This window comes from Ambystoma mexicanum, chromosome 3q (assembly GCF_040938575.1).
Source record: "Ambystoma mexicanum isolate Mex_15411 chromosome 3q, UKY_AmexF1_1, whole genome shotgun sequence".
In the NCBI taxonomy this organism is placed as follows: Eukaryota; Metazoa; Chordata; class Amphibia; order Caudata; family Ambystomatidae; genus Ambystoma; species Ambystoma mexicanum.
The window spans coordinates 264,835,618-264,851,755 of NC_090926.1; the positions used below are offsets into that span (position 1 = coordinate 264,835,618).

The window sequence follows — 16,138 nt, forward strand, 5'->3', positions numbered from 1 at the left end:
ACATCCAGATGTGGTTAAATGACAGCCTTGCTCACACACTCCATTGAGTAGAGAACCACTCACCACCTCTAACAGTAGAGTTTATTCAAAGTGCAAAAAGGCCAAAACATTTCAAACCCCAGCGCTTCATTAGGGCCGAAAATGCATAATTTTTAAACTGATAAAGTATTAACTGGAAACATATTTGTAGTTCTAACGTCAACTTTGTAAAAAAAAACAAATGTGTCTCAATGCAATCCGATTATATTCTAAATAATCAGATTTGGATTGCACGGCTATTATTCAAATTCACTTTTCCTGTATGGCTTTCCAGCAGCCGTTGTTGCTACTTTCTTTTGTTATGTCAATCAAACTGTATGCTTGATGTTTATCTTGATGTATTAGGTTGAGATTAGAACTAACTACAATTTTTACTTTTATATTTTTTTACTTATTCTTTAATACGCCTTCTTTACGATCGTATCGTATTTTTTACAAGTCTATTTGTGGTGTGGTTGTTGCATGTATTGCTTTGGGCTCTGCCAAGGCGCGGGTGTGAAGCCTCGTCAGTGGTGGTCTTCAGCTTACTCTCTGTTCTCCCTGTTGATAGCCAGGACCATGGGTGCTTATCGCATCTTTTGTTCTTATGTCTGTCTACCCATGTCCTCTCTTAAGCCCCGACTCCTGAGTTTACTCACACACTCACCTGAGGTTCACAACTGGCTTATCCTGACACTCATTTGGGGGTGGCATCAGTCGTACCATGACATTCAATCCTATACCCTACTTTCACCCAAGGCCCTCATGGGGATATTCTTTTTACGCTCACCAGGAGGACGCACATCTGTGTTCACCACACATACACAGTGCGTTGAGTGGCAGGCCCTTGCTAACATTCACCTGCGCACCCCATGAAACTCACTGGCACTGCAAAGCTTTGCCACACACTCATTGGTATAGAAACTACTAAAATCACTTCAGGGTGTAATACCTCCACTTAATCAGTCTTCCTAGCACACTCACCTGGGCATGGGCACAAAGCGGTCCGAGTTGCCTACACGGGAGCAGAACTCGTAGTGCAGCTGCATGTGGCTCTGGCAGATCTTGTCTTCCCCGCAGCCCTGCCTCAGGAAGTTCACCTGTGAGAGGACATGGCAGGATGTTATCACAGAAGTAAACTTTGCCATCCATCCCTCCCCTTTCATCAGACATTGGGCTGGAGCTACATGCACACCAGTGCTCTCTTTGGATTGAGTACACACATTAAGTGAATGAGCAGACTCTTATCCCATAGCAAGCAGATGTCACTACTTTGTCCCTCCGTGCACACTCAGATCACACGCAGGCTCTCTGTCCCCAGGCTCCCTCAGGACCCCATCGCTTCACCCCACAGCGCACTGCTACTGAATCTCAAGAGCCTCGCCCTCTTCACTGCATTCACGCTGTCTCTGAAACTCGATTTCCTTCACCTCGAAGGAGCTGCCCGTCAAGCAACGTGATATCATCCTTCATCCTGCCTGAGCAGTCCACTAGGTCTACTCCTAATAGGTCACCATCTATGTAAATTGTCTGTTCATTTGCGAATGTCAGGGTTCACAGGGATCTGGCAGTGGTCCATAGGATGAGAACGTGCTTTACTCATCTGAGGTGTGGGTGGAGTAAATTGGCACATACAAGTGTGGTAGTTATTCCTTAATCCTGTTGTTCAGCATTCAGGTGCTCTCCCAAATCAAGATAGAGGAATACGTTTCAGCTCTAGCCGAAATGGAGACATGCCTTAGGAGTATTCTGAAATGGAACTCTAGAAGAGAAGTTTGGAATGAGCAAGGAGTTATAAACTGCCTTTCATCTGACATATTGAGTGTACAGGACGCGTTTATAGGCTCGCCTGATCAGAGGCCTATTTCCGGAAGCAGAAGTGAGGATCAAGTATCCATCTGCAATCAATTTAAAGACAGGACATGAAAAAACTGGAGGGAGTGCAGCATTTTGCGTTTTGAGCACTGAAATGCTTGATTATAATGTTATAACTTGTAAATAGTTAACTTTCACCAAGAACTGTGGACTTTAAAGAAAAAGCAGGAATCTTTGCAACTTAAAGTGCGCATTTGCTTTAATATTGTGTTAGTAGTACAGCACACCTTTTGAGCTCAATCATTCCTACACGTTCTTGTTTGAATGGAGTGTGAATAACAATGCTGTTTAGAGGTGCCTGGTCACAGACGGACCTTTGGTATTCCCCCAATAGGTGTGTTGCTTTTGGAGTTAACACGTTGCACAATAAGAGGGGATCGTTAGCGTTGCGATCTGAGTGTGTGCACGTATTCCGAGGCAATGCGTCACATCCAGGGATAGACTAGACTGTGGCTCAAGGATCTTTTCTGCGCATATGCCAAGGAGCAGCTTCATAACACAGCATCAAACCAATTAAACTTATGAAATTAAACAACCCTGTGAACCTCACTAACCCCTTCATGGTTGCCCTTCCTACAGGTTTATAGATACTATTGCAGAATGGGCAACTTTGGGGGAAAGGGGAAGTGGATCAAATAAATAATGACAGGTCTTTCTGCTTGCGGCCCTCCGTGTTCTCTAATTGAATCGTGCCACTGAAGCCAATGACCTAAAAATCAAATACATACAATTGGTCTTTGATTCACCCTTATTAATTTCTTCTTGTTATGTCAAGTACTCCTGGCTGCCTTCTCTAAGAGCTGGAAATAATCTCTTAAAAACTGCCTTTAGTTTTCATTTCTACTGCATTCTGGAAGTGTTCTTCCCTCTTAAGTTCTATTATAAAGTTTCTCTAGGTATACTGTCTTTGTGAAGTATTTTGGCTCCTTTTCTGTTAAGTTTTTTTCTTGCTCTTTCCTTCAAATTACTCCTTGTGCTTTTTACATATGCCATTCACACTCATCAAGTGTCTTTCATAGACTTCTAGTCGCGCACTCCTGCACTTGTCTAGATACGTCTTACAGAACACATTACCTCACCACGTTTCCGCGCTTGAAGTATTTCTTTGGTCTGTATCCTTTACACACACCGCGCTCCCACGCTCTGTTTATATCTTCACTTGATCACAGGCTTTCCCGTGCTTTGGTGTACAAGAAATGGTTTCTTGCACCAACGTCACCGTGCTCCTGCACGCAATAGGGTCCTTTTTTCTAATTTCCCTTGTGCCTCTCTCCAAGGCCTGAAGTCATTCACACACACACCCTCTTGCTTCTTGTACACTCTGTGACAAATCTCAGGGTATTGTCATTGCTCCCATGGGGGAAGCTCCTTCTCATGAGGCTAGGGCGGTGATGCCGCTACCCGACAGTCCCCCTGGGGGTGGTACTCAGCAGGTGGATCTCATGGAGAGGGAAGCCCTCCATGGGACCAGTAACTATAGCCTTGGGCGAATGTGGTATTCACCCATCTCATTTATGTCCCCTCTCTCCTCTAATCCCATTCAGTTCCCTGTCATCTCCCACACCTCTATATAACTTAGTAGAGTAGAGGACTCCATTCACCTGTATTATACTGCGATTAGTGAATCTTACTTAGGTGGAGTGCATACAATCACTGGCATGAAGAAGATTAACCAGAGAGAGGACAGAGCCCACCGTAGAACAAACGTATGCGTGACAGTTTACAGTCCTGGCATCATAAAAACCAAAGAAAGACTATCTACTTTGTCAAATCAGCCCTTCTGTAGCGAGAGACATGTGGAGAAGAGGGCAAAACGCTTTTGGGGAAGCACAAATGTCTCCACTAAGTCCTTCGTGCAGGACCTTGTCCCTTGGCAGGGAAGGAGAAAAGCTGACCAGCAAAACCAAAGAAAGAAGAAGCCGCTCAGTTGAAGATGCGAGAGAGAGTCTACTGCTGCAGAGCCGCAGAGAGCAGGACACTGATTGCGGAAGCAACAGCAAAGCCCCACTCTAATCCCAGGACAGACCGGAGACAGTAACAAGGTAGGGAAAGGGTCTGGCCGGCTGCTGGGACACAGAGGAGACCAAAGAAAGGAAAGAGACACATGACAATATCCCGGGAGACAGAAATGGATAACAATGGTTCAAGGATCTTTTCTTTTCTGCACATATGCCAAGGAGCAGCTTTATAGCACAGCATCAAACCAAATAAACGTATGAAATTAAACAGCCATGTGAACTTTGTAAATAGTTTTAAAAAAACCTTAGGATAAGAAAGCCTTAAGAAACTTTGCCAGTTGAAAGTACACACCAGACCTTCTTCCAGTATAACTAATGTCTAAACATGGAGGGTATTAGGAAGTGTCAGTAAAGTCAGAAGATCTTATTTTGCAGCAGTTCCCTATGGAAGAGTAACTCCAGACGAGACTTCACATTGGGTTCCATACTTCACGGAAAATGAGTCCGCTCAGAATGTTGTGTATCATTTCCTCTGGGTCTTTACAGAGGAATCACAGGTAATGAACTAGAGATGGAAAAGTAAATAGAATATGGGAAGGAGCAGGAGATATGATCTAGTTACATCACAGGAGAGAAGTTTGAGGATATGTCTTGCTGCTGTTTCCTTTGTACGGGTAACTGATCTAGGAAGAGAGGGAGTACTTGTGTTGTTTGTTATTTTCTGCACTTCCCAGACCGGACAGTGAAATATCACCCACAGTGCACCCCAAATTCGTTTGAGAATTGTGAACTTTTGAGCTTTGTTCTATGATGCGTGTGTGCATAACTAGGCCTATTTAAAATATAGAATCTTCACCCGGCAAGCTCTTAGCAGGGCTCAGGCAGGCCCCACTCTTTCATTTCTTGAAAGCAGATCTCCACAGCGCGCGAGCGCTCCTGTCCCTGAAGAGAGCTGCCACCATCGGTTGACCCGCCACCTCGCAGCCCAGTGACGTCCCAATCTATGCAGCACTTACACCCCTGCATTGCACTTGAGCTGATTCACTCGCCCAGGCCAAAGTGTACCTGCATTTACACAGCAGGAACGCCACCACTTTTATTCCATGCTCTTCAGGCCTACTTACAAGACATCATGCTCCCCTCCTGGGCAATTTATATGCCCGGCACGTCAGCGCCTGATCCGCTAGCTTGACAACCACACAGAAGACCCTCGTTCAGAGCCATATCCATAGGCCAAGAAGAAGACATCCCCTACTGCCTGCCGAAACGTCTTTGGACCAAGACTTCCCCTTGCAGTCCACTCTACACCATCAGGAAATATTGCTCTGACGTTGACTTTGGATTGGTCTTTACGCACCTACTGTGACCATACAGTGGGCACCTTGCTATTCAGAAAAAGATGTTTGTCGAACTGTTTTGGACTCTACAACATAATTAATAAACAGTCAGAAATATACATTATGTCCATCCTACCATATTAGGCTCCTAATCTATGGGCTTTTCTTTCTCCCAGTTCCAATACCATTTTATGTATGAACTTGGTTGGATGGTGGTTTGTCTGCCTTTCTGTATATCATGTATGTGCAAGATATAATTTGCTTTGCAGTATATGTATATGCATGCTAATCATTTGAGTGTGCACTCAACATTGTTTTCCGTGTATGTCTCGTTTTACATGCTTTATCATTGATTGTTAAAGTGTTTCGTTTGTCAGTAATGTTATTCAAACGCAGTTAATAAACAGCGGCTACTAAGTGAACCGCACTTCAGTCTCAACACATTGGCAATGATTTTCAAATGTGTCTTAGGTTTTGTGCTATTTACCTAAACTGGCATGACCCTGTTAATTACTTTGAACACTCAGGGCTGAGACTGGGTTCTTTTTGTTGTGGCTCCTTCTTCTACAATTTACACACTACACTTATAAATGTGCCAACAGTGTACCTGGGAAGAGCAGAACCCCTTTGTTCTCTGGCCAGATCAGGCTTACATCCAGGCACCACGTATGGTGCCTGTGTCAGGCCACGTAAACCTGCTAGGCTAATGCACATGGTTGGCAGCTGCTTCACTTACAGGAGGTGTTTATGTAATGTATAATATTACGATAATTAAATTCAGGGCTAATGTCTTTTGTTGGCATAGGCCTTAACTAGTGTATTCAGAAACACAAATTTAACCTAAACCAACATGGTGATAGCGAAACAGAATGTAGACGAGCAGCTGTATGACTTTGCAGGAAATCCCGCCCCCCGACCTCCTGTATGTTGGAAGTCTGAGACTGTGCCATGCTTGATTCCAGCAGGTGTGACCATACGATGGCGAATATTCGAAAAAAAAAAAAAACACTGAGAAACCCCTATCAAATATACTCCCAAAGAGACGATAATCTGAGGGAGGAACTCTCTAAATGAAAAAGAGTGAAAGAGGAGCTGGTGACGTCACGAAAGACGAGCGTGCCGGCTGGAGGATACTGGCCAAAGAGAATGCAAGGACCTTATAGAAACTGATGACGAAGTTAAGAATCGAGTAAACTTTCTTATGCGAAGAGAAAATTGCACGTGTGTGATGCACTGCAGAAAATGCAAGCTGTTCAATAACTGTACAGATGCAGCAAACCAAGTAGATTAAGTAATCCTAGAAGCTGGACTGCAGGCAAAGCCGCCATTGTATAGAAGCTGGACATCGGCGTCATTAATTTAGAATGCCCTTTCCCATGGTTAGGAAAGGCCTAGGAGTGATTTGCAGCAAGAATTAGCTGAGATCGTGGCTACGAATGGTGAGGCTGTTTGGCCTGGTGTGAAAGTCAAACCAGACAAGGCCGGTTATCTATTCTTGAAGGCGGTGAACGGGAGACGCAGAATCATACCTTGTTAAAGTGCAAAGAAAGAACATCAAACATGCCAAGTTTTATTCATATAAGAAACTTAAATGCTGCAAAATGGATCAAATCGTGGTCTCCTGTCACGTGAGCCAAGGATGGAAATAGATTTGAACTTGGAGTTCTAGAACAGCGATAGTGCATGCTTGCACTCTCTTGTATTCCCAGAGACAAGAATACTTTGCAAGGCCAAGTTCAAAGACAATGTTCATGGCAGAAGGCATGGGTGATGAGAGACGTTGGGCTAATTGGGTGGGAAGATAAAGTCAAGTCCACCTCCTGGCATCTGGGTCTGAGCTTACGTGGGGCTAAGTGAACCGAATGTTCCAGACATAGCATGAGTGTACCAACAAATTATCAAGGGCCATATAACGAAGGGCCTTATAGTTTGAGAGCCAATGATAAACCGTGTACTTAATAGTGTTGAAGATGACATGTTTTAAAGGTACGCATGAGTTATCCACCTGACAGTAGACATCCAATCACAATCCCACCCCTTATAGAAAGTATACTTAGATGTTCCCCTTGAGCCTATCACAACTCTTCGTAGGTTTTTCTCATTTGCCACGTAGTGTGACATCACCTATGATGAATTTTTAGTATGTAAATGTGTTTGGATGTGAAACAACGATCGAACGTACGTTGATGTCCGTCGATGTCCGTTGTAACTCCCTGTTTTAGATCATTGATATTAAAACAGCAAACTTTGCCATCTTCCTGAGTTGTTCTGCATCCCCACCCATTGCATGCACGACACCCAAAGGGCTCTACACTCAAGGGAGCTGATTGGTTGCTTACCTAAACAAATGAAAGACATGCAGCATTCTAAACTGCCTTTCATTTAAATGTCAAGCAGGAAGGTCCTGCTCATATGAAGTTCACACATTTCTAGGCCTATTGCAATGAAAGCAGTGAAGGCTAAGTCAGTATAGAGTTATGGCTGTTTTGGTGAATCTCCAAAGGACATTGGAACTGACATTGGAACTGGCACAGTGGGAAGCTGGAATTATTAGCATTTTTTGTTACTTACTTCAGACTCTTAGGAAAATATATTTTGGCGAAGAGCTCAGCGTTCAATCTGTTATTGCGTCGAATATTTAGGAAACGTACTGTAATCTGTTGCCAGTGCTTGGGTTGTTATGTTTGAGCATGCATGGCATAGTGACTCTTTGAAGGAACAATATGAGTGGCGTGGCAACAAGACACTAATCCAAGTAGGCATTGTGTCCGTTTACACTGCATTGTGGCACGACACTAGCCAAGTGGGCGTGGTGTTTACCTTCATACCTCGCATTTTCGGCACAGACAAAAAGCTTTATAAACTGTATCCAAGAATACGTTTGTTTAATGGTGCACACTATACCAGTTGCATGAAGCAGGGAGAGTAGTGTCTACAATCCAATCAATATCTAACGTCACATTCGTAGGAAAGTCTCATCCACGAAGAGAGATCAGTGGTTAATTTCACAACACCGCTTTCTTGAAGACTTCTCCTAGCATGGAGAGCTGTGTCAGCTCAAGGCTTCTACTGTGACAGCACACACCTCAAGAGTCAACGGCCAGAGACTCAGACGCAATAGTAAAAAGGCACAAGGAATTTCAAATAGGCAATTTAAATAGTTTTTAGGATTAGTTAATTCAGTGTTAGCAGTTTGTTTATCATAATTGCATTTTTTACAGAGCAACATCTAATCTTGATTGGAGAAGTATTAAGTTGGTACTTATGTAAAGTAAAGTCTGAGCCAGCATTAGGAAAAGAAAACATACAGTATTAAAACAAAAGTCAAAGCTTTAGAATCTAAGAACTCTTTAGAGAAATTTCAGAGAAATCTGGAGTATAGAAATTAACTAAAGACATTTCTAGCAGAAAAACCTTTGGGAGTTTTGTTCCTCTAAGCTATTGGAAGAGGAACACAGGGGTACAAAAGCTCTTTGGGGGCAAGTGGGCTGGGTAATGATTAAAGCAGTTAATGACTATAATTGTTCTTGTCTTTGATTACCCGTGCAGATCTCCACCCCACTAGGAAAGATTGGAAATCTGTTATTTTGTCCACTGCCCCTTTCCTCTGGCGGTGTGTCGAGCTCAGCAGTTCATCTCAAATCAGCTGTAGACAAGGTGCCATTGTGGGTCTGTGGGGTTCAGAAGCTCCTGTGGATCAGGTGAGTCAAGACCTGACAGCCTGGATGCAAGCACTGAATATCCTCTTGCTTATTGTGAGATTGTTTTTGGGCCAGTGCAAAAAAGAAGTGCCTCCTCGATACATAGACTTATTTGGAATATAGTCTCCATTGCTGTTCTGGGTGTTGCAAACCAGGAAGACTGCACTGTTGGACCAACATCTTCAGGGTCCGGCCTGCATTAGAGTTCTGCAATTTCAAGGTAAGAAGTGCAAGGTAAGTAGACCTCTGTTCACACATATTGCCATCTGGTCTTCTTTTTCATCCTTAAGAATGCACAAGGATTATTTGAATAACTAGGGTTGAATACATTGTCTGCCAAACGAGGAAAGACTGTATAGTGCTGACAAGGGCTTACATCAGACCTGCCCAGAAGTGAGCATCAAACTTCACAGAAATGGCTTTCTTAAGGATCTGTGTGCCATTCCACCACTGCTTATTGTTCTTCAGGCCAACCCAGAAACACCAATCATATCTTTCAGGAGTACGCTGTGTCAGGCTGTCCCCATCACTGGTGCTGGTGAAGATTGCAAGGGTCACCGGTACCAAAACTTGGATTGACCCAGAAGAGCATAAAAAGTCAGTAGATAAGCACAAACACAAAAGCTAAGCACTTTCTACAGCACTGGTAACACCCCCAAAAGAGACTGATGCTGTTGACATAGGAAAGAGAAGACAGCTGACTCTTCCCATCCCAGATGTACAGATATTGGACACTGCTATGACTCCAACTAATGGACGGTACCATGAAAACATCGATCTTGTATGTTGATGATCCCTGATTTCCCTTTGGCAAGATGGAAGGAAACAGAGCCCATATAATAGATCTTAAGCCTGCCTGTCGACGGTGCTGCCAAGGGCTTCCTGATTCATGATGTAGCTTGAGGGATGCTGCAGTTCAAAATGAAGCCTGCATGGTCTTCTGGAGCTTCACCATAGTCATCTACTCTTCTATGAACTTGTTTGACCTCTTAGGAAAGGCTTCCCTACTGAGCCACATTGGACCTGTCCTCCGATGCTGAGTTGCACAACCTATCCAGGGATCCCTTCATGTCCAAGTGGGTTCTTTGACACACCAAATTCCTATTACCTATACCCAATGTTGGTTTGCTATATCTTGGAACATAGTTCAGCTAATGAGGTCATCGAGTTCTGGAACGTAAAGTTGGTGGTTGGGATTCTGCGTTTTGCAGCTGGGATTTTGGAAGCTAGCCTGTCAAATTTCTCACCTCAGAGTGCTGTGCATTTACTAAACATTTATGGAGCAGCAGCAAAGGTGCCAAAGCAGGGGACATAAGCCGTCTGAGACTATATCAGTATACCCACTTTGAAGCCAAAGGCTGGATTCAGCTGTTAGAGGACCCACACCTCCAATGATTAGCAAAGCTCTGTGAAAGTAAATAGCCTCTGAATTGAGATGCAAGATGCATCTATTGAACCAAATGAAGACGTAATAGCTATTCACCCTCCTGGGTTCAGAGGAAGGGGGAAGGAGGTCGACAGCACAATGGATTTTATGAAAGCTGGTAGTAAGTGAGGCCATTAAAGTAATCAAACCCCCCCACCCCCAAACCTTGCGGCTGGATCTGACCTTGCCTGAGGCCCATCTTCTAGAAGAGGATGTAACTTAATTGTCAACAGAGATGTGGCAGAAGTCCTCATCTGCCAAAGAGATGGCTAAAGGAGGAGACAGTTCATTCAGGGTGTATCCTGACTAAACTCTGTGCTTACGCTTTACTTCTTTGGGGAAAAGTTAGGTGGTCCTTGAGACTTTCAGTCATCAAAAATGTCCAGCATCCACCACCTTTTCTCCTCTGAGCAAGGAATAAAAGTTCAGTGACTGCCTAGGGAACCATTTCTAAGAAAACACTTTCCTCTGCCTAAGACAGGCTAACTCAGATTCTCTGTTGTAAGCAACAATCTTCAGGTAGAAAAGGACAAGAAAAACACAATAGCTCATACAATAGAGTATGCCGAAGTCTGACAGGCACCACAACTATGTCCGTTTCCATGGTGGCTTGTTCCTGTGATCATGCAGACACTGCACCTAAGGCATAGTGCTGGGGGCTTATGTTAGAAGACAGGCAGTATTATGTTCCTCCTCACTTTACTAAGAGGCTCAAGAATATGTATATGACTGTCCACTTGTTGGGAAACGCTTATTTCGATCCTCTACCAATGAGATCCTGAACCAGTGAAAAGTGGGCGAGGTCATGGCCAAATAACATTCCTTTATTTCCACCAAACCTCAGCCTAATCTTGTTCAGGACTAGGGAGGACTGTGTTCTCATCTGTTAGGAAAGATTACTTTTGTACCTTTTTCGCCATTGGTTTCTATGGGACATCCTTTCTTTTTGGTTCTTTTGGACCCTGTCCTGACTTTCTGGAGGTAAGGACAGCCTTCTGCTTTAGTTCACTTGCCTGCTGTTCTCACCGGTGGAATTCGTTGGGCATGGCCATCAGGGGAGTTTCTAGGTCTGGAAAAGACCTGGGGCTAAGCTGATGTCGGAGCTGTCGGGATTGGGGGCTAGTTAGTCTTTTGGCTGTAGCTCCTGAGATTCTATCCGGGGCTACAACCAAAAGACCAGGGGCTATAGCCCTCTTAGCCCCCCCCTAGCAACGCCTCTGATGGCCATGGAGGTTAACATTTCTTTTTTAGGGAAGACTGGCCTTCTAATCTGTGGAGGCGACCTGAAGCTAATCATAGATCCCTCAAAGGACTGGTCATTGTTGCGGATGGGAGCCGTCCCACCATCAGCACAGGAAGAAGATGCTTTGAAAGCTCTCTTACAGGAACACTTTATAATAAATACATCGAGAACTGCTCACCCACACACACAAGCATACACTTGCTACTCCTCACCGCATATAACATTCACTAGAATTGATCATGCACTACTGGACGCCGCACAGGAATATTTGATGCGGGAAGCAGACATTCATATAGTAGGATGGTCATATCATGATATGTGTACATCAACAATAGAGATCGGAGCCAGAACCCCAATAGATAGGCGGTGGGTTTGTAATGACACATTGTACAGGTACTTGGTCTTCAGAGAAACCCTCCATAGAGAGATGAAATAATCTTTCTAGCGCAATGACACAGGGGGGTGCCACTTCTGGGATGCAGCTAAAGCATTAGAGAAAAAGAGGATGTGTTGAAAAGAATAGGGGGTTGGCCAGATGAACTAATTAGCTGAGATAAGAGAACTGAGACAAGAACTAGGGGACATCTGAAAGGGGAAAGCAATTGCCCAATTGTGCTTTGTTAAACAGAAATATTACGAAAATAGGGTGATAAAGCCCATACGATACTGACAGCCCATTTGAGAGGACAAAGAATGGAATGAGCGATTTACCAAGTCAGGGACCAGAGAGGGGACATTCTTAATAAGCCCAAAGAGATAGCACTGCGTTTCCGTGAATATTACAACCGGCTCTATACAACGGAACATTTGAATGAAAGGACAGAAGCACATGAATACCTTGAAACACTCCTGCTTCATACACTAATAGTAGAAGAGAGGATGTCACTAGATGCACCTATCACAGGCAAAGAAATCCTCAAGGTTATATGAAAGTTGAAGGCGGGGTCTATGCCGGGACAAGATGGATACACTCCAGCTTTTTATAAAAGACATAGCCCCTTTCTGACCATGTTCTTGACCAAACTTTTTAACAGCATGCTAGATGGGGGGGAGTGTCCCAGACACATTGACGCAAGTATGAATCATAGTCCTCCCAAAGGAAGGACAGGTTAAATTGGACTGTGGGTCATACAGACCCATATCGCTGATAAACACAGATGCTAAAATGTATGCCAGCGTCCGGGCTGAAAGATTGAACCTAGCCCTCGCCAAGCTAATACACAACAACCAAGTAGGCTTCATCTGAGGTAGACAGGAAGAAGATAATATTGGCAGGACATTAAATCTTATTGCAGGGATTGAAAAGAATGCATAAGACGCTGTCCTATTATCTGTTGACGCTAAAAAGGCCTTCGATGGAGTTGAATGGCAGTTCATGGAAGCAACTTTGAGAAACACCGGTATGGGTCCTAGATGGTTTACAGGGGTCTTGGTTCTGTACTAAAACACCAGAGCGAGGATTTTAGGTAACAGTGTTGCATCACCTGAATTCAAATTAAGTAGCAGGACTCATCAGGGTTGTCCACTATCTGCATGAACTTTCACACACACACTAGAACTACTGGCCATATCCATTTGTTCTAATGACCAAATACAAGGCCTGAAGATGGGTGACAGAGAATATAAATTAGCTCTAAATGCAGATGATATACTGGCTTATTTAAAGCGTCCAGCTTCGTCAATCACAACATTCCTAACAACCATCTCAGAGTATGTATGGCTCTCTGGATTAAAAATGAACCTTGCCAAAACGGTGGCATTACCGATAATATACGACCCCACACTTTCCACCAAAAGCCTATTAAATCACGGCGTATAATGCAAAATGACAATATAAAGTACCTTGGGATGCATATCACTGCGAACTTGGGTAGATTTTATGAAGAAAACTACTCACCCCTATGGGGCAAAATCAAAAAACATCCGTTTTCCTGGTCTAAGATCATGTTGTCATGGGCTGCCCGCCTCACAACTATAAAAATGAATGTTCTACCATGATTATTATTCATGTTTCAGGCTCTGACCCTGATAATGCTGTCCTCGCTCCATGCTGAGAAAAGAAAACAGCTCTCCTTGCTTTTCTGTGGGAAGACTGCATATAGCATATAATACTCTTATTTTGCACAAAAATAAAGGTGGAACTGGATTGCCAGATCTTTACGAATACTACAGAGCTGCCCAACTCTGAGTTTTAGTGGATTATTTACAGGAAAACAAAGAAACAATGGATCATCCTAGAAAATCTTTTTGTCCCGTCACCCTAGGGGAGTGGCTATGAGTCCCTTACAGACATATGCCACAGAGGATACACTGAACCCTCCGCCCCCCAGTACTAACTGCATCATGGTATAAAGATATGGCGGGTGTTACATCATGGCCATCACCAATTAGCTGTATCTGTCCCCCTTCCCCCAATAAGAGACAAGATAGTAGACCCCTCAAGATTTCAACCCAATTATGACGCAGGCCTGATTAGGGCAGGTGAAGCATGGAAAGAAGCACAATTCCTGCATAAGACTGACTGGAAGAATGCCCGGTTGTGCATTTTATACTGCACCGCTATCGAGGAGAACCATAGTCAGACCATGCCTTCCCTGATATAACTCCAGCTGAAAGGGGTCTTGACAGACCATTGTTGGAAGGACATTCTACAACGCCCCCTCACTCAATGTGAACAAATCCTTAACACACACGTGGACACAAAGGGCCTAATTTCTGAACTTTATGAGTCACTCTTGATGAGGGGTCACATAGACTCACCGAATACCCAGAAACAATGGCCACCGACCTCCAGCTTGATGAAAAAACGGTCTAGAGCTATCTATAGGGAGGTCTGGACTCCCCCATAGCAGCCCAGGATAAAATTCACAATGGTCGACTTGTGTATAGATGGCACTGAACTCCCTAAATACTTTCTCAAATGTACCCTAATGTCAGTCCCCTGTGCTGGTGAAATGATGGCATGAAATGCACATACTGACACATGTGGTGGCAATGCCCCCTAGTAAAATGCTACTGGCAGGAGGTGTTACGATGGATCAAGGACATAGATGGTATAGAAAGGGATCTGTCCCCATTGTTGATACTGTTTAGCATTAAAACATAAGGCGACAAATACTTTCGGCTGCCGCATATGCAGAGGAACTTGCTCTCAGCGGCAAAAGTCTGCTTTACCCTCCGCTGGAAGAGAAGCCATCTCCCAACTCCAGATGAGTGGAAGAAAAAAGCATGTGAATTATGGAACGTTTAACTGCAATATTAATGGAATCACATGCACATATGGACATGGAATGGCTACCTTTTCTTAGAATACTATAGTCTACACAAAGGGGCAGATGAAATACAAAGGAGACCACTGAATTTAACTAACTGACATAAAACAAGACCCTGCACACTGCAATTTGAGGGCCTGCTCACTGTCTCCAAACATGTAATTGATGGCTATGACAAATCTGACTTACATCCAAGATATTCCCAGAAACCCTTTATCTTCTGCAACCCAGTCACTTACTTCCCAATGGGGAAAGGGGGGGATAGAATAGTACACTAGTATTGCTTTGACTGTATTTTTGTGTTAATGTACCAAAAATGGGACTGTCTATAATACTGGAAGCATAATAGCTCCAACATTTCTTTTATTGTGAAATTGATCTCTTGTGAAAACCTGAATAAAAACATGTTTTTAAAAAATTTCTTTTTTTAGCACAAAATGTGCAGCTATTCGCTCGATGCTAATTCTGACGTGGAGAAAGGGGCAGTTGAACACGGTACATGGAGGACATACGGTGCAGGGCATGGCACACCTGTGCACAGAATTCTAAAGCTGCTTCGCACCACGCTCCAGCCCTTTCCCTATTCGGAGGGACAACCCATGAGTCTGGAGGAATTGGGGACGTAAGAGTATGGCCATTTTAGGCTGGTCGCATGGATTCCCTGAACACAGGAAGCTCCTAAAACAAAATTAATGGCAGAGAGCAGGATTTGAAAAATGTGCTACCCCAGTGCTACCATAAAGGTACATTGGGCTACCAATGCAGTAAAGCAGCTTGCACCACTGGTGAAGCTAAATTGAATCACAGCTGCCACCAGCCAAGGTAGCATGATAAAATCAAGCTGCGTCTAAAATGGGGGGCTTAAACAGCACCCCTGCCGCAGGTGTTTTATAGGCAACTAACTATGGGACTGTGAACTCTTTTTCTTTTTAAAGGTTAGCAGTGTTGTGCTTAATCAGTATCGTTAAAATGAATGCAGTTTTATTGATGAGATGTGAGCAGAAACAATGCCAACCATATGAAAGTGATCTTCAGCAAACATGGCAGTAGTTGTCGTTTCTTTCAGCTTGAGGTCCCACGAACTATGAACTCTTAAAGAATCCATCAAAAAGGGTTGCAATGGCAAGGGGCCTTCAGTTAAAGGCACCCTGGCCACAAAAACAGGCCAGAGAGTCAGAGATCCAAAAAAGGAGGGGAACAAATAAAAAAGTCAAGGGATCCTTAAAATACAAATTGGACTTAACAAACATCAACATTTTAATGGTGGATAAAATAAGCTAGGAGCAAGTGGCTGGCATCTGCTGCTAG

At 43.8% G+C, this 16,138-nt stretch overlaps 1 protein-coding gene across 4 annotated transcripts in view; it reads right to left on the bottom strand.

Annotated features, from left to right (window-relative positions):
- The window catches only part of ITGA7 (integrin subunit alpha 7), a 438,414-nt gene that overhangs the window by 103,321 nt on the left and 318,955 nt on the right, over positions 1-16,138 (bottom strand). For all 4 annotated transcript variants that reach the window (XM_069653721.1, XM_069653720.1, XM_069653723.1 and 1 more), the window contains one exon: positions 1,003-1,118. In XM_069653721.1, coding sequence (XP_069509822.1) covers positions 1,003-1,118 — 116 coding nt within the window. The remainder of the gene's footprint in view (positions 1-1,002; positions 1,119-16,138) is intronic.